This window comes from Zosterops lateralis, assembly GCF_965231275.1.
Source record: "Zosterops lateralis genome assembly, chromosome: 16".
Taxonomy (NCBI): domain Eukaryota; kingdom Metazoa; phylum Chordata; class Aves; order Passeriformes; family Zosteropidae; genus Zosterops; species Zosterops lateralis.
The window spans coordinates 6,902,626-6,920,265 of NC_139776.1; the positions used below are offsets into that span (position 1 = coordinate 6,902,626).

A 17,640-nucleotide genomic window follows, 5' to 3' on the forward strand; every position below is an offset into this window, starting at 1 on the left:
TTATCCAACCCCTTCCAAGAACCAGCTCTGAGCTTGCTTCAGACCTCCTCCACTTCTACAGCCAAATGCTAACAGCTCCTACCCATCCATGTAGCCCTTACCTTGTCCAGATCCAAGCCTCTGAAAATTTTCCTGTATTTGCAGCATTTTCCCTTCTCCTGAGCCTCTCCAGCAAGCCCCTCTGAAACTCCAGGCTGTTTTTCAGCTGTCAAGCTACAAGCAGAGCACAAACAGGAAAGTACCTGGGACCCCCTCTGAACAGTTTGGGGTGGGATTTTCTATGGCTGGTGTCACCCTGCTTTCAGTCTGTTACAACCTGGTTGGTACATTCTTATCTTTGCAGCAGCCAATGCTATTGGCATTTAAAGGCTCAAAATGCCAAGGAATCAGTGCAAAATCCAGTGAATCCTGCCAAGATGGAAAGCAACATCTGATTTCTGTCCCAAAAGCTGTGTCCCATCACCAGTACTGCCCACTCAGCTGTCCTAGGCCTTGGCCCAGTGGTTGAGATTCCATGAGGTGACAGAAACAAGCCTTCACACACCAAGGGTGTGCCTGCAAGTCATATGTCACTTTCTGCTGCTCCAGGCATCATTCAGTCCTCAGCCACCTGGACATGGACTGCCTGTCAAGTTCCCATGCTGGAAAAACAAAGTGCTCCACACACATTTGAAATAAAAGTCAGAAACTGACAAAAATGTTTAATATTAGTTTTGAAGAGAAAGTGACCGTACTGGCTTAGATGAGAAAGTAATGACTGGGTGTGTTTAGTGAGCTCTCCTGCCAACCTGTCAGCCCAGGGCTGTGGCTCTCTGCGAGGCCCAGGCCTCCCTGCTGCTGCTCTCGGCGTGTGACAATGCAAACTCACTGGGACACAAAACACAACTGCCGTGGGAGCCGGCGTGTGGAGGCTGCGCTCGGGTCTGCGTTTGGCTGCCGCTCTCGGGCCATGGCACATGTCAGCAGAACTGCAAGAGAAGGGAGTTTAAACCCCAGTTAGAAACCTCACTGCCAAGGGGAGCTGCAGAAGAAGGTAAGGATCCAGTGTGGGGGTTTCAGAAGCTGGTAAGGGCTTAGGGGGTTCTCAGAAGAAGGAGCAAAAGGGAGCTCCCATGTGAATCTCTTGCTGAGGCTCTTTGGCACTTTGTAGTGGCATCATTTCTGCTCACCACTGACCAGGAGATTTCTGCTCACCCCTGAGCTCTGTGCTCAGCATGAAAGAGCAGTTTTGAAATCCTGAACATCATCACCACTGTCTCTCAGTGCGCAGAGGGCAGAGGCAGCATGGAAAGCACTGTAAAGCAGCTTATGGAAGAAGGGATATGAGGAGAGAGAAGGGAATGTAGGAATGTGGAAGTAAGACTTGACCCCAGCTGGTCTGCAGGGATGAACCCAGAAGCTCTTGCCTCTGTGCTGGGGGAGAGGGTCACTCTCTAGAGCCAGTGAGGGTTTGGCAAGCAGCTTTGAGCAGCAGCCAAGTGCCTGCAGCATGGTGTGTGCAGCCACCCCAATCCCCCTCAGTTCCAGTAACAGCCCTGGTGCGGTACCTTCCAGCGATTCCCACACTCATTGCACACGACGAAGGTGGTCATGGGCTCATCGGAGCTGCGGGTCTGCACCTGCGGGGGACACAAGGGATGTGAGAGCTGAGCATCACACATGGCCCTGTCCCTCTGCCCTCCAGGGATTCCTGCTGGGTTCACAAAATCACTGGGATGGCAAAAGGAGCTTTCCAGTACAGTAGGTCTGGTGGTTGTGTCACACACAGTACACACATACACATATCATGAGCCCCTTCAGCCTGGCATTACCTCAGTGACAAGTTTTGGGACAGTGTATTTCCCTCCTCGCCCAATCTGCTGCCCATTTCTTGCAGGTGACTCTGGAGGTGGACATTCTCACAGCAAATCTCTCCCCAAACTGTCCCCCAGGAAGGGATGTGGCCAGCCCTGCCATGACAAACTCCTCAGTCCCAAGTACAAGAGCATAAAAAAGCACTCAAGCCATTCCCATTTACAGAGCAGTCCCACATCCTGGCCTCACAGGAACACACTCTGGGTTACCAGGTTCTGCACAGTTCCAGTCTGGTTTGTGTTTGAGCCATTAAGGAACTCTGATATTTAACCCAGATGTGATTGCTGCCTCTGACTGGCTCTTGCCAGAAACACATACTTTACTAGAAACCAGATTTTCGTGGCATTTGAATACCACAAGGCAGATCTAGACTGAAAATACTGGTGCTCCCCACACTAGTCAGGCAGAACTATGCTGAGGGGTGATTATGGTGATCTACGTGTGTAATTACCCAATGTGCAAGAGTCACGGTATTTGCGTTATGCAAATTAACCATTTTTGCAAGAATGCTGGATAGCTAAATTCTGTAATTCTCCCCCTTTACTGTCTGCTTCCAACATGCTCATAAATGCCAGTTCATCTACTTGAGGCTTTACATCTCATCACCCACTAGTGATTTCACTAGAAAACAAATCAAAATACAGAAAACCTCCTGATATTTCTATTCAGAAGACACTGCTGTCTCCTGCTTAAATTCCAGACAGTCAAAATCAAGTCCTCCACAGGTGGAGACAGTGCCAGGTGCTGGGACAGCCCAGGAATGCTTACTGGGAGCACTGGCAGAGTGCTGGCCTCTCCCTGAGCCAGCCTGTGGGATGCAAGGCTGCTGCTGTGCCAAAGGAAACTCCCTGGTCAGATTCCTGGATCTCCTTCTCTTCCCATGTGTTTGTATGTCAAGTCCAAGCAGATGCAGGAGTCTCACCCGGCACTTGCACACGCAGTTTGTGCGCAGTCACTCAGCAGCAATCTGGTGGCTGCTGGTGCATTTTTGGGTATCTGCACATTCTAAACCACTGACTCACAGCGAAGGCACATTTATCTCCAGATGCCTGGCACGAACATGGGAGCTAAAAAGCACTGGTAATGCACAAGGCTTCCAGCAGCTGGTCATGGGGAAGAAAAATCCTGTCTGCTCACATTACAGTTTCATTTATTCCTTTTGTTTCACCCATTCCATGCTATTTGATTTTAAATAACTTGAGACTTATCCAGCTGCAGGTTATCTATATTCTTAATTTGTACTTTTAATACCATCAACATGTCTGACTCAGTTTCTGCAGCCTCTTCTCTACCCACTCCTTTATTGCCTGAATCCCAGCATTCTCAGCACCTGCTTTCAGTGTAGAGCACTGCTGAACTTTTGAAAGCTTCCTCAGTGCTGCACAACTCCAGCTCTTGTACAAGTGAGCCAAAAAGCTACACAAGCTTACAGAAACACTTGCAAAAGTACATTTTAGACAGCCTCGAGTGTTTTCTATCCAGCAGTAGCAAAATTTGGGCTGTGCTGCAGGGCCTGTCATGGAGCAGTGCGAGCTCATGACCATGACAGATCATGTCCTGTGCAGAGGCCAGGACAGGAGCAGGAAAACCAACCTGGGTGTAGGTGCAGTTCTTCTTCTTGCATTTCCCACAGGTGAAGAGGTCAGTCTGTGTCCCTCCTGTCTTGGCCATCTGATGCTCCCGGATTGCTTCTTTTGTCATGGCTTTCCTGATCTCTTTCAGCTCATTACTGGCCATTTCCTTTAAAAAAAAAAAAGCAATAAAACCACATCTGCCCAGTTTTACCACCACACCCACTGCAGTGGAAACGGCCAACAGGACAACAAGACAGCCTGACAGATGGGCATTAAGACAGAAAGCCTGTTCCAATTCTGGTTTCTGGTTCATACCCAGGGCCCTGGGATGATGTGAAGGCCCAACAAACCACTCTCCACACTGCAAACCCCATCACAAGCTCACTCCATGCACTCTGACAGCAGCTAATGAGAAAATTGCAACCCTGGCAGCAGCCCAGCTAAGCCTCAGGACACGTGCCCTCTAAGAAGCAAACCCTGCTCCTCAGGCTCCCTCACCTCCGAGGTCATCACTGCAATCTGCTCAGGGGTGATGGCCCCACACAGCACGTTCTTTTTCAGCTCAGGATTTTTGGAGTCCTTCAGATTGGAGATGCGGCTCCTCACGCGGTTTTTGTATTTCATGTCAGTGTTCTTGACATCCTGGTAGATGCGTAAGGGCAGTCAAGGAGCCTGCAACCAACCCAGGGGCATCAAGCACTTCCCAGCCACCCGTGAAGAGCAGGGATTGTCACCCACTGCCAGGAAGGAGGTGCTGGGACCCTACAGCAGCATCTGCTCTGGGAGGTCAGTGCTGGATTTGAGAGCAGCTTTATACAATCCCAAAGTCCAGAGGCTTCCAGATTGGGCTTTTTCACTGTGCTGGAAATATTCAGCTATGCTCAGGTTCTACAACCTCCCCTTTCTCTCAGCAAGGCAGCCACAAACCCCTTCACTAAGATAGCTCAGCTGCACCTCCAACCCCACAGTTCCCAAACCAAGCAAACTCCTCTCATCAGGCCTATCTCACATCAACATGGAACTGGATCCTCGTTGCTCCATCCTTTCCATTGCTTTTGTCTAGATCAGCACACTCAACTCAACAGGGAGCACAGGGAAGTTGCATGTATTTGGAAGTAGAATCAAAAGCAGGAAACAGCACTCTGATGGGAAGGACAAACTAAGGATTACAGTCTCTGAGCTCCCAACTCCACACTGGTAGCTCCTTAGTGACCCAGGACTCAGCCAAGCAGAGCTGGAACCAGACCCAAAACCCTGACAAGCTGCAGCAGAAACATTTATGCACAGACAGTCCCATTTTTCCTTTGAGCACATGGATTTCACTGCTGGAGGCATGCAGGCCCTCAAGGCAGCACTGTACAGCAAGGATATACTCTTCAATCTGGGCTGCAATGTGCTCGCAGTCGGCACCAATGGCAATGTAGTCGTCTGTAAGAGAGCAGAAACACGAGCTCAGTGCTTCCAACAAAGCCAGGGCTCCCCAGGCTCAGTGTTTCTGAGCTACAAACCTGTTTGCTGGTTTGATTCACATGCTCTTCCCATCAAATGGCATCCTGGCCTTTGCTCTTGCTACTCTTTGACCCTTTGGAAAAGGGCAGTGATGAAAACAGATTAATCTAGCCAGTCTGTGCCCAGTGCCTCTCTAGGATATGGACTGCATGAGATAAAGCTAACAACAGTCTTGGCCCAAAAACTTAGTTTTCCAATATATTTTTCATATAATTGAAATCAAACATACATAGGCAGGAATTGAGTTTCATCAGATATTCACCTCAATGAGAGGTAACTCTACTCAGACCAGCCATCTGGGAGGGCCTGGAGATGTGCAGCATCAGGATCAAGCCTTCCTTTCTCATCTCACCTCAGGACTGTCTGCTCCTCCCCTTCTTCTCCCACACACCAATTAAACAGCATCATACAGAGTGCATAACTGCCATGGACTTGGACAGCCAGTATGATAACCAACACCATAAAGCAGGGAAGGTAGGGCACAGCTGAGCTTAGGGAAAGGCTCAAGGGAACTCTCTCCAAGATTTCGTATGGAAAGGGTTTTTCTAAAAGCTGTGCAAAACATTTAATGCAGCATTTAAAAACATGCACAGGAAGTCCAGAAACAAAGACCTCATGAACTTCTCCATCTGTCATCTACATTCCTTGGCTCCAAATTAGTAAGACTCTTCAGTGTTAGACCCCAATGTTTTAAAGGGATCTGCAATGTGGACACAACCAGATGCTCAAATTTCTAGACATGCTGAGCACCTGCAGTTGCCTCTCACTTGAGATGGCACAGTATGAATGCAAGAGGGATCTGTTCCACCCCAGATCCAGAGGACCACAATATTTAAGGAGCTCCTGCCTGCAAAGGCAGCACTCAGACAGCAGACTCTGACTGGCATAAGCACCATTCCTACGAAGTCCATGTAGTGAGTTACAGCTTCACTTTGTGCCCCAAGGGTGACAGGGAAGACAACTTCACTTTACAGCAATCAGAAAAGATCTAGAAAGTGAAGCAAACCCCTGAACACCTGAAAGATTAAACTTCTGGACAGACCACCCCATGTTGCAGAGCAGAAGAGCCCAAGTAACCCTGTGTGACAAACCCCTTGTTCTTAACAGCCATTGCTTGGTACATTGTGATGCCTCCAGCTCAAGCCAGGTCCCTGTGTAAGTGTCTGAAAATGCTGCAACAGCAACCAGTCCATCAAAGGGGTGACCAGTGGCTAGACTGAGCTGCTGGCAATAATCCTTTGACAAGGCTGCTCCAGAACAGTGTATCTAAGCTCAGCTGGCACTGACAGTCTCAGTCAGAATGGTCCAGGAGCTGTGAAGCACTTAGGGCAATGTAGGGCTTCCTCCAGCACTTACCATCAGCCTGCAGAGCTGCTGTCAGCATCTCCCTGCATTTGTTGCGCACAGCATCGCAGGTGACGGGGGCCGGAGGGAAGGTGGTGATTTTGGGGGTGGTCGGAGTCTTTGGAGGCTCCTGCCTCTTGTTGGAGCTAAAAGAAAAACTTCACCTGTCAGAATGTCTCAGTTTGGGCCACTGAGAGCAGAAAAAGGAGCAGCAGGTATGTGGCCAAGCATCCTGTTAATCATAATACAGAACCAGTCAGAACACAGTGCAAAGTCATTATCCCAAACCAGCACAGAGCACAACACAGCAGCCAATGCCCTCAGCCCAGACACGAGCTCTCCTCTGGACACTGCTGGCTACCAGCAGAGGTTTAATCCATGAACAACCCTGCCAACCATCTTGTGTTATTCAGCACGTATCAGCTGCTGCACCACTGGACATCATGGGAAAACATTTCTGTTGGACACCACCAGTAACCCAAATACACTCAGGACATCTGAGACCATCAGCACTCTCTCTGTTTGGCAGTGCAGTGCAGATTCATGGTACTCCTTTCCACTTTAACTTTGCAGGACACCAGGCCTATAACTGATCTCAGCAGAAAGCTCCAGAAGAAGGAGCTGTGCTGAGGAAAACAAAGGGAAAAAAAAAGAAAATGGCTCCTTCAGCTTTGATTTAAAAAACATCACCAACAAAGTGTAGCACATAAAAGGTTCTTCCTTTTTCCTGTAATCTGAGCAAGACACTGATTACTCATCTCAGAGAAGAGCACCCCTACACAGCCACACACAGCTCATACAGGTGCCAGGCTAGCACAGGACTAAGAAATACTGCTTCATTCTCAAAAATAACTCCATTTCCACCTGGAGCAATCACAGGCACAGGCAAGGGAATGCAAACATCTGCCCTCTGTGGCTGACTCACTCGGGTCACCTGCCAGGGGAGCTGGATGGAGACCTGCCTGCACAACCAGCAGATGATGTGGGCAGGCTGAGTCACTGCTGCAGGGTCTGCATGCAGAGAAGGAACCTCAATGAGCAGCTCAGCTGGCTGTGCACTCAGAAAGCCTAACATCTGCACACGGCGTTAGTCAGCCCTGCAAATACTGCTGGTTAAAGATCTGAGTTAGTATGATTCACAGATGATTTTCTAGAGCTTTGTTCTCCCCCCTAAATCTAGACAGCAGAACAGCAATTTTATTTTTCAGCAGAGATTGCTCTGGCTTTGGTGATTTGTCTGTAAAATTCCCTGTATTTATGGCCAATGCGTGGTACCATTATTGCACAAAGAGACAGAAAGGGAAAAAAAGAAACCTCAATATTTCACCATGCCATGCTAGCAGTATCTTCTTGAAGATCTAAGTGGCTTGACAATTTTTGTTAAGCTGGGTCACTACTTCCAGTTCTTTGCCATCAAAAATTAATTTGTTATGAACAAGCACTTCCACTACACTGCCCTGGAAGAGATTAGTCAGCCCACAAAAAAAACAGCACTAAGCTGGAAACCTTCTGAATCTGCTGCCACACAAACTGAGCCAGACGACTTTAGGGACTTATCCTGGGAGCTCCTGTGACTAAGGTCATATCCAGTCTGGCTCAAATCCCACAGATCACCACTGGGGCTCCTGGATTTCCACAGTTCAGAGCCTTGCCAAGCCCTTTTCAGAAGCATCCTACCAGTGAACCTTCAGCAAATTGTTCAGGTCAAACCAAAGCAGAACTTTGATTTCTTGCTCATATGAAGGAGATGATGCACTCTGAGAGTAAGATTGTACTGTGAGCTCACTGTGTTTCTGTTTGACCAGTAGCTGAATAAAACCCCTTTTTACCAGCTGGTTTTACTGGTCGGTGCTGCAGGAGCTTATTAAAGAACAGATTTGTGTCCAAACAGCTCAAAACATTCAATAGGATTTACACTGCACATGTTACAAAAAGAAGAAACACCTTAGCCTGTAAATAATCCATTAGATGATGATTTTCTCCCATCTGGAATGTAGAAACTGCCATCAGGTACTTTTGTGCTTAAGAAGCTACACACAAATCACAGGCAGCACTCATGGGGGTGTATATACCAGAGCATACACTAAGGAATAACCCATAATTCAGGAATAACCCATCCAAAAAAAATCACAGCTTCTCATGTTACATAAAATAGTTTGGAAAAATTAGACTTCCCCAAAGGACAAAGGCAAAACATACTTACAGTAAAAGGAAGGACTGAAGGAATATGGGTGGTTTGTGGCAAGGGAAACTTAAAGGAGACAAGTCCTGAAATTCCTTACAAAGAAAGACTGTAGGAAAAAAGCCACAGAAGGATGTAGAAATGGGTTTAGTAAGATAGGTTTCGGTTGAGAGTAAGTTTTAAACAGTAAAGGTGAGTTGTGAATTGGAAATACTGCCAAGGGCAGCTGTGGAAATGCCTTGCCCTGAGGTTTTCTAGGGTTGTCAAAAAGCTTGAAAAAACCTGCTAGGGACAGCTTGAGAAGAGGCTGTGCTGTGCTGAGAAGGGGCTGCAGGAGAATTTTCCCTGAGAGCTCTTCCAGATTTAAATTTTGCAAGAAACAAGCACAGGTTTCCCAGAGCAAAACCCTGTGTATGAACTCGGTGACCTCAGTGTGAACTCAGAACACCGACCTCCACTACAATGAATCCTCAAACACAGGTCTTCAAATCTGTATTTGCAGAGGTAATACTTGATTTTCAGGCAGGTTCTATCTGCAAATGTTATCTACTTGAATATTTAGATGTTTATTTCTTGGGGGTGGAAAAAAGCTCAACAAGATGCATGGTAGTCCCACTTCTGTTAGCTGATGAGGAAAAATACATTTGCCTGCACACACACACATCATCCATGCACTGAGATGAGAGTTGATCCCTCAAGAATTAGATGAAACAGACTTTTCAGCCATTCCAGAGACAGAAAATTATTTATTAAGGTTTAGAGGTTAGTTTATAAATAGAATAGTTGGGAAATAGAGCTCAAACACACCTAGAAGACTTATTTCAGGAAATCCTTGTGGTTCACACTGTTCCTGTTAAACAGGAGAAAGAGCTTGTAAATCTATCCAGGCAGCAAAAGTTTATACATAAAACAAGGCTATGCTGGAACAAAATGGTGACAAAGCAGCAGCCAGGGACTGCAAGCAGAACTCAGGGCTGCACTGGAAGAAAATCCCACAGAAGAGCTAAATTCAGGCCACAGATACAAAACCTAATAAAGGCAGTTTAGAGAATCCTGGAAAAAAAAAACCCTCATGCTGCCAGAGACAGAAACATTAGACACAGCCCATTAAAATGTACTACACTATGGATCTGAAACTCTACAGCACAACAGAATATGCTTTGGATTAAAGTAATGCAGCATCTAAATTCACAGGTGCCAGCTCCACACTGGCTGGCTCAGAGCCTTCAGGTCTTGCAGTGATAGCTCCAGTCACTACACAGGGATTTCTACATCTGTGCTCCAGAAAGCAAGATGAGTTTCAGGCTAAGAGTTAGTCAAGTATTTTTCCCTGACAAAAATGGAAGGCATAGCCAAAATCTAACAGACTAAGAGGCTGAGATATCTGAATACAAACTGATCTCTTTGGTGTCTTGACAGCAGCCTCATCTGAACCAGCTCTCACACACACTGAGCAACCAGTCTGACTCCACTGCAGTCTCTGCTTCAAAGAACAGAGACCCTCCTCTGCCAATAAATTATTATTTTTTTTTAAGGCAGATTAGTAGTTTATTTTGTAGGACTGGAGAAAAAACATTCCTGTCTCTGGAAGAGAGCCTGGCTCAACAGACTGACACCAGGAGCTGGCCCCTGGTCCTGGTCTAGGCTGCACTAATCCATTGGCTTCTGTTCATCCTTCACAGCCAAGAGGATGCTTTGCTAGGCAGAAGATGGAGGCTGAATACACATAAAAAACCATCAAGGATTAAAAAAAAACCCACAAAACTGCAGTATCTGCAGCACGAGCCAGGCAACTCCATTCCACAGACCCCATGATAAGTGACAAAGCAAGGAGGGGTTTTGCCTCTGTGCCTAGAGCCAGGATCCTGTTCTGAGTGAAATCCCACACAGATCTGGACAGCCCTGGCTCCCATCCTGCATTGCATCACTGAACTCCATCCTGGCTGTGAAGTCTCTCAAGTCCTCTCATTGCAATTCTTAGCAAATCCTTTTTCCCATTTTATGGAAGCAAGATAACCAGAGATACCAATCATCGAAAGTCATGGAGCTCAGCCTTCTCTCCATTAGCCGCTCTCTATCGAGCTGCAAAGGCTCACCCTGAAGTGCCAAGCCTTGAGAGAGCTGAGCAAAAACAAAGAAGTGACAAGAAAGTGACCAACAAAGGCTGCAAACATGAAAAATCCTGAAAGCCAGCAGTACTACAGCCTGAATACTCTAAATCTTCTGTCAAATTTGGGAAATTGGCTAAATCACTTAAGAGCCAAATCTAGGAAGCACACACCCTTTTGGGATCTGAGGCTGGGAGAAATTTCTAGAACAAAGCCTTAAATCCCATTTTCCCCCTCCCCTTTGATCACTGTCTGCACTCAACAACTGCAGTCACAGGCAGTGGAAACAGGATGCAGCATTCAAGGCATGGCAAGGAGCAAGCAAGCAGCTGACCTGCCAGCTGGGGGACATCAGCCACAGGGAAAAGGGGACTCCTGGGATTTTTCAAGGACAAAGAAATGGAAGTTTTACTTTAGTACTGTATCAATCAATCCCATCCATCACTTGATACTGAAAAGGCCAAAAATAATCTTCATTCTAAGTAGTTCGAAGTTAGAAATAAACAAAAATGCAAAAAAAAAGCAACATAAAAAGAATAGGGGAATGATCTACTACTAGAAAAAACAACACATTAGCAAGAGTAAAAAACATTAAATAAAATATGAATAAAATTTAAAGACTCACTAAAGCCATTGTATTTTTAATGTGTTTTTCTGCATTACAGTTGATTAATAACCATATATATCAACCTTGAAGAAGAAACACTTCCAGTGTCTCTGACCAGAAATTTGACTACACAAAATTCCTGACTCTTAAAAATAAAAATTAAAGTAAGGTGCCTTAAGAAAATTTAAATTCTCTAACAGTGTCATCTTTGGTAAAAGGGAAGTATTACCTTTGGTCTCTTGAGTTACCAGTCTCCCTGGAGGAAGATGTTGGCAAAGACAGGCTTTTCTTTTTCTCCTCATTTTTTTCCTCAGAGGCATCTATGTTCAAAAGAGAAATCAGTTCATAACTGCTCTTTATGCTACAGCCCTGCCTATACTCCTCAATGTTTTCACACTACCCACTGTTGGCCTAAAGCAAGTTATTATCCTCCCAAAAAAGAATCAGGAGAAAATGCTTTTATGGCCTTCCTGCTTTCCAACAGACCTTTTCTTTGCCTCCAAGTAGAAACTAATTCAAGAAAAAACTTTCCCCACCAAACTAGAGAACAATCAGCCTGCCTGGGAGATAAGCTTCCTCACAAGACATGCCTCTTCACAGAAGTTTCTTTCAAGGGCTGCTGAGCAGGGATTAGATCAAGTTCTCTCAAGCACAACTAAAAGCAGAATTTCCAGCCAGCACCAGCTGAAAGGCCAGGACAGGCTGGTCCTTGTGGAAGTACAGCTTCTTCTGATTCCCAAGTGTTGCTGAAAGTCAACAGCACAACCGTGGAGAGGACTTTCATGACACTGTAGGAAAAGTTTGACCCAGAGGTAAATTGTCTGAGTCTAGCCAAAACACACCCAGTCTAATGAGGAGTAACAATCCAGACAGGACGGGAGAAGAGCCCTTTTAACACTCATCCAGCCTAGCAAGAAATGGGAGCCCATAACTAGGAGAGCCTCCCCAGCTGGAAATGGTCCGTGTGAGTTTATCTATGAGATGGTGAACTAAGATCATTCTCTAACTCACCACTCAAAATGCATTCCAGCACTTCCCTTCCTGAGCTGTTGCACGAGGCTGACAGCACACATGGTGTTAATGCCGCACAGAGCACAAGTGGGAGCAGAGAGTTCAGAGCACAGATATTGTTTCTACAAATAACTTGCTAATTATTACGTGAGGAGGCATAAGTTAATAGTCCTGAAGCTTTCAATGCTCTTCCAATGATGAGCTGGCTACACAGGAGCTAAATCTAGGGGGATGCATGATAGGACACAAAACTCGAAAGACAGAGAGGGTGGAATTGTAAAGGCTGATTTGCTAGAATGTTTATTCAGATCAAGAGATAAGCTCTCCCAAAAAACTCAACCTCCCACTGAAGGCAGATTGTTCACAAGCTGAATCTGACAGGAACATGCTGATTTCCTTACCTAGAAGTTTCTTCCAAGATTTGATGAGGGATTTGGCAAGTGATATCACTTCTTCATCTGTGCTCTGCTTTCTCAGTGCATTCACCGACATCCCAATGCGGGTGGACTGCAAGGGAACACCCCCGTGAATCACTCCAGAACAGATCCATTATTAATTATTAACTGAAATCTCATATAACCACAACAAAGTCAAAGCCATGACCAAGACAGGAGTATCCAAAGGCTTGCAGAATGATTCTACATTGACCCTTACAACTTTGGAAGAGCGAGGTGACACTCTCCAGCTTGCACAGCTAAACACGAGACACATCCAATCTCCCACAAATCCCTTCCCTACACACTTGTAAGTGACATTTAAGCTTAGAGTGAAAAACTCTGAGATGCATCACAACCTCCAAATTGTAATTCTGCTCACTCCTCCCCTAAGTCCTAAATATCAACATTACAAAGAACTTCTCCCAAGACTGCCCTCTGTGTTTGCTACTTTAAATCCAGTCTTTCCTCTTTTTGCAGTCCAGAGCTCTTTAATTGCCCATCCAAAACCCAACTTCTGCACTGTTTTATTTGATTTAATGTTTATTTTGATTCTTTGCATGAGGCAAGAGATGTGAGGAAATCTATTAAGTTTATTTAGACAACATTTTGAACTCATCCAGATGCAAACTTCAGTTTTTTACCATAACTGTGCAACTCACCTGCAGTAAATCCAAAGTCATAGGCATAGTTTTTAGTTCTTTTAGTAAATCCATTGCACCTTCCTGGAGAGGAAAAGAAAAAGAGTGCCTCAGCTTTTATTAAAGAAATTCAACAGCTTGGGAAAAGACACAGAAAGCTGAATTCAAAGGGAAAAACATCAACAAGCATTTCCTGAAACAACAGCAAGCTCACTGCTGGGGTTGCTGTCCCAAGCAGACAGTAGATCCTGCAACCTGAAGGCACCTGAATTATTGGAATGGGCAAAACAGAAGACCACTGGAGTGTTACAGGTCCTTGCTTGTGTATGGTGCAAGTGCAGCATTAGTTTATTATTCTTACCTGGCACGCTGAACATTTTTAAGACCTGAAAAACATACTCTGAATTATAAATGTCAGTGACTCCATATAGCTGTTTCCTAGTTTTCATATTCCAGAGCCCCCACTCTGCTCAGGACAAAAGCTGAGACCAGGAGCAAAGCCAGCAAGATGTGATGCTGAAAGAGTTGGTCACTTGAAACTTTTCTGTGAAGTCTCCTTACATCATCATCTCTACATCCCAGAACTCAGGACCAGGAAAAATCAGACTAGGAATCTGTAGATACCTAAAACTGGCAGTGACTCAGAGAAATGGAAATCACTTGTCTCCCTCTAGCACATCCCAGCCTGGCGTAGGCCTGTCTCCATTCAGTGCCTCCTTCCTCCCAACCCCCTTCCCTCAAACAAGGCTTCCAGTGTTCACATTTAGCAGCTCATTTACAACACCGACCACTCCAAACCCAGTTACAGCACAAGGCCTGCACAGCCACCATTGTAGGGAAGCAAAGCTGCCTGCACTGCCAGCCCTGTCCTCACATCCCGTCCTCTCGATGCAGAAGAGCTGCTTCCAACTCATCCCAGGAAGCAATCCAGCTGCAATCCACCCTACAGAACAGATGCCAAAATCAAAGCAGAGTCAAAGCTCTCAGTGTGCACACAAGCAACTCACACCAGCATAAACCACACACATTTACCGTACCCAGAACGACTGAGTTCCCCCTCAGGCACTTTCACACCTTCCCGTTTCCTCCAGCCCTGAACACCCAAAGTGACCCGGTGATTCCTGACTCCAAATGGAGCCACCCAGCACAATGCCAGTAAATGAGAAACCACGAAAAAACTAGAGCAACAAACAGGTACCCCAGAAAACTGTCCTGCAGGAAGAGTTCTAAGATTAGCCAACACACAACATGCTGCAGTTCAGCACTATCTCAATGCCAGCCAAGAGGAAATGTTGCATACTCCTCCTGTAAGAAGCTGCTTCTTTCCCAATGAAGCTGGAAGCAAATTCGACAAAGTTGCTCCTTTCCTATTTCAACACTGATGTTGAAAACACACCACCCGTGAGAATGGACATCAAAGCTGCACTTTAGCGCAAACACACTTCCCTGGGTTGTTCCAACAGCGACACAAGTGACAAGTGACAGTGCTCGCCCTACCCACGGCTGGCAGGGTCAGTCCAACATCCAAAAGTTCATGTGATAACAGCACCCAGCATCCCACCACAGGAATATCACACTCCACTAATCCCTTTCTCCCCTCACCCATCATCTCCCACTCCCCACAGCCCTCCCCAGCCCCAAAATCCCTCTCCCCCACCCCAAACACAGATGTACAGCCTACCTCCATCACAAACCCTTGACAGCTTTCTGCCTTAGCACTTGCACGTCACTGTGTTCCTACAAGCACTGATATAGCCCATATTAAGCTGGAAAATACCGGCTCCTTTCCCCCCAGGCTGTCACACGGGTCACAGCACACCCTGTGAGACCCCCGAGCGCAGACAGCAGCTCGGCCACACTCCAGAGGCCCCGGAGTGAGCAGTAGTGCCGCTATGGGATGGAGATGCAGGAAGCAAATCCATCAGCACCGGAGTTTTCCCCGAGGGCAAACTGGAGCCCCAGGCCAGTGCTGGTGGGGACTCCCCTTCCAAAGGCCTCGCAATGGGACAGGGGAAGGGCGGAGGATGCGCTCCAGGAGGAGAACACCGGGCAGGCGGCACAGGGGGAGCCCCGAAGGGCTGAGATGAGGATGTCTGGGGATGCCTGAAGGCTCGGCTGGGGGGCTCAGGATGGGGACTGGAGGCTCCCACAGCACCCAAGGGGGCACACTGGGCTGCCCGCCCAATAACTGGCAGTGGGTGGATCCCGTACCTCCGCAAAGGATGAGGAAAGGAGAGGGCGAGGGGGCCTGGGGGAGGGAGCCCCACGTTAATGGGGGGAGCCTCTGCTCCAGCACGATGTAATGACAGGGGCGGCACTGGAAGAGAGCCCCCCAAAATGAGGTCTGGAGAGGGGGAGGCCCCTCACAACGAGCACCGAGGGAGAGATAGGTGCCCACCAGCGCAGCAGCGAGGAGGGGATCCTGCGGAAAGGAAGAGGAGGGGGCGCGTCCGCCAGACAAGAGCCCGGGGCAGGGGGCGGCCCCCTACCCCAACCGGGCTGCGGGGGCCCTGTCACCGCCACTCACCGCGTTCTTCTTGGCCACCATCTTGTCCAGGCGCCTGGCAATGCGCACGATCTCGTCCTCCCCGCCCATCGCGCCGCTCCCCGGGGTCGGTACCGGGGCCGGACGGGGGTCCGGGCGGGGGGAGCTGCGGTCCGTGCCCGGTGCCCACCTCAGCCCCCGGTGCCGCAGTCAGGGCGGGCGCACGCGGGGCACGACGGGAGTTGTAGTCCTCGGGACGCCAGCTCCACCCGCCGCCTGCCGGAGAGCAGCCCACGGGCGGGACTTCGTCTCCCAGCGTGCACCGCGCCCCTGCCGCCCGGTGCCGCCCGGCCGCCGGGGGCGCTGTGGGGGCTGCGGTTCGCCCCGCGGTGGGGGCTCGGAGCGGAGCCGGGGCTGAGGGACCCCGGGGCTGAGGGACTCCTGGCGCTGAGGGACCCCCGGGGCTGAGGGACCCCAGGGCTGAGGGACCCCCGGCGCTGAGGGACCCCCGGCGCTGAGGGACCTCCGGGGCTGAGGGACCCCCGGGGCTGAGGGACCCCTGGCGCTGAGGGACCTCCGGGGCTGAGGGACCGCCGGGCCTGTGCCGCCACACGGCAGGAGCAGCCGTGTCCCAAGTGCTGCAGCGGGTCCGGAGGAGGCCACGGAGATAATGAGCACCTCTGCAGTGGAGACAGGCTGAGACCTGCGGGGTTCAGCCTGGAGAAAAAAGGTTCCCAGGAGACCTTTAAAGCCCCTTCCCGTGCCTAAAGGGGCTCGTAGAGAGATGCAGGGAGGCTTTGGACAAGGGGCTGAAGTGACAGAGCAAGGAGGAACGGCTTCACGCGGACTGAGAGCAGGGTTAGATGTCGCGCTGGAAAGAAATTCTTCGCTGTGAGGGTGGTGACAGCGCTGGCACAGGGTGCCCAGAGAAGCTGTGGCTGCCCCTCCATCCCTGGAAGTGTCCAAGGCCAGGTTGGATGGCTCTTTGAGCAGCTTGGGATAGTGGAAGGTGTCCCTGCCCGTGGCAGAGGGTTGGAACAAGATGAGCCTTACAGGCCCCTTCCACCCCGAGCCGGTCTGTGGCAGTGACTATTGCCCATGGCCGTGCTGAGCCCTCGGAGCAGTGCTGGCCCCGCTCCCTGGATAAACCGAGGCTGTGCCCCTCACACGGCCCTGGGGACTGGACAGCAGTTACCAGAGGCGAGAGGACGGGTGTTTGGGGGGGCCGGGCTGGACCCCCTGTAGATGGCACTCGCACACTGTGCGAGGGCAGCGCATCCCCCGGGAGCTGCTGCTCAGCGCTGTCGCTCCCTCCAGCTGGTTCCTGGCAGAGGGAGAACTTCCATGCACAGCCCTCGCCAAGCTCCGATGTTTCAGAGAAGGCTCTGACTGTGCTGGTGAAGAGCGGCCGTGTCCTGCCCCGATGGAGCTGCAGATGCTGTGGAAGCACAGCGATATTGCTACTTGTGGCCTCGGGATGCACAGTCAGGTCTTGGGAACCAGAATTCCCAGCACTCATCTCCAACTGCACTCTCTTCTGAGCCGGCTGAGTCGCTGAGGGCATAGTTACAGAATCACAAGGATAGGGTAGGGTTCAAGGGCCTGGAGATCATCCAACCCCCATTCAAAGTCAGGATCACCTAAAGCAGGTGACACAGGAACTTGTCCAGATGGGTTTTGAATACCTCCAGAGAGAGAAGTATTGAATAGATAAGTGCTAAAGCTCTGATAAGTGGCTGACCCCCAAATCTGCCCACTAGCAAGGTGCCAGCTTGCTGTCCTTTATAGCAATACCATGGAGATCTATAGGAATACCACAGAGCTCTGAGATCCCCTTGAGCAAGAGCTGCTCCCTGGATGTGTGAGACACGTGTCAGTTCATCCCTAAATC

General features: G+C 48.9%; 1 protein-coding gene across 1 annotated transcript; it reads right to left on the minus strand.

The window, feature by feature from the left end:
- Positions 1 to 675: 675 nt before the first annotated feature.
- TCEA2 (transcription elongation factor A2) lies at positions 676 to 15,959 on the minus strand. The gene is made up of 10 exons (XM_083873087.1): positions 15,792 to 15,959; positions 13,286 to 13,348; positions 12,591 to 12,696; positions 11,408 to 11,498; positions 6,294 to 6,427; positions 4,800 to 4,856; positions 3,927 to 4,081; positions 3,448 to 3,594; positions 1,548 to 1,619; positions 676 to 968 (listed from the first exon to the last, which is right to left on the minus strand). Exons 1-10 carry the CDS (start codon positions 15,858 to 15,860, stop codon positions 960 to 962), a joined length of 903 nt encoding a protein of 300 aa, XP_083729213.1. The 5' UTR covers positions 15,861 to 15,959; the 3' UTR covers positions 676 to 959.
- Positions 15,960 to 17,640: the final 1,681 nt, after the last annotated feature.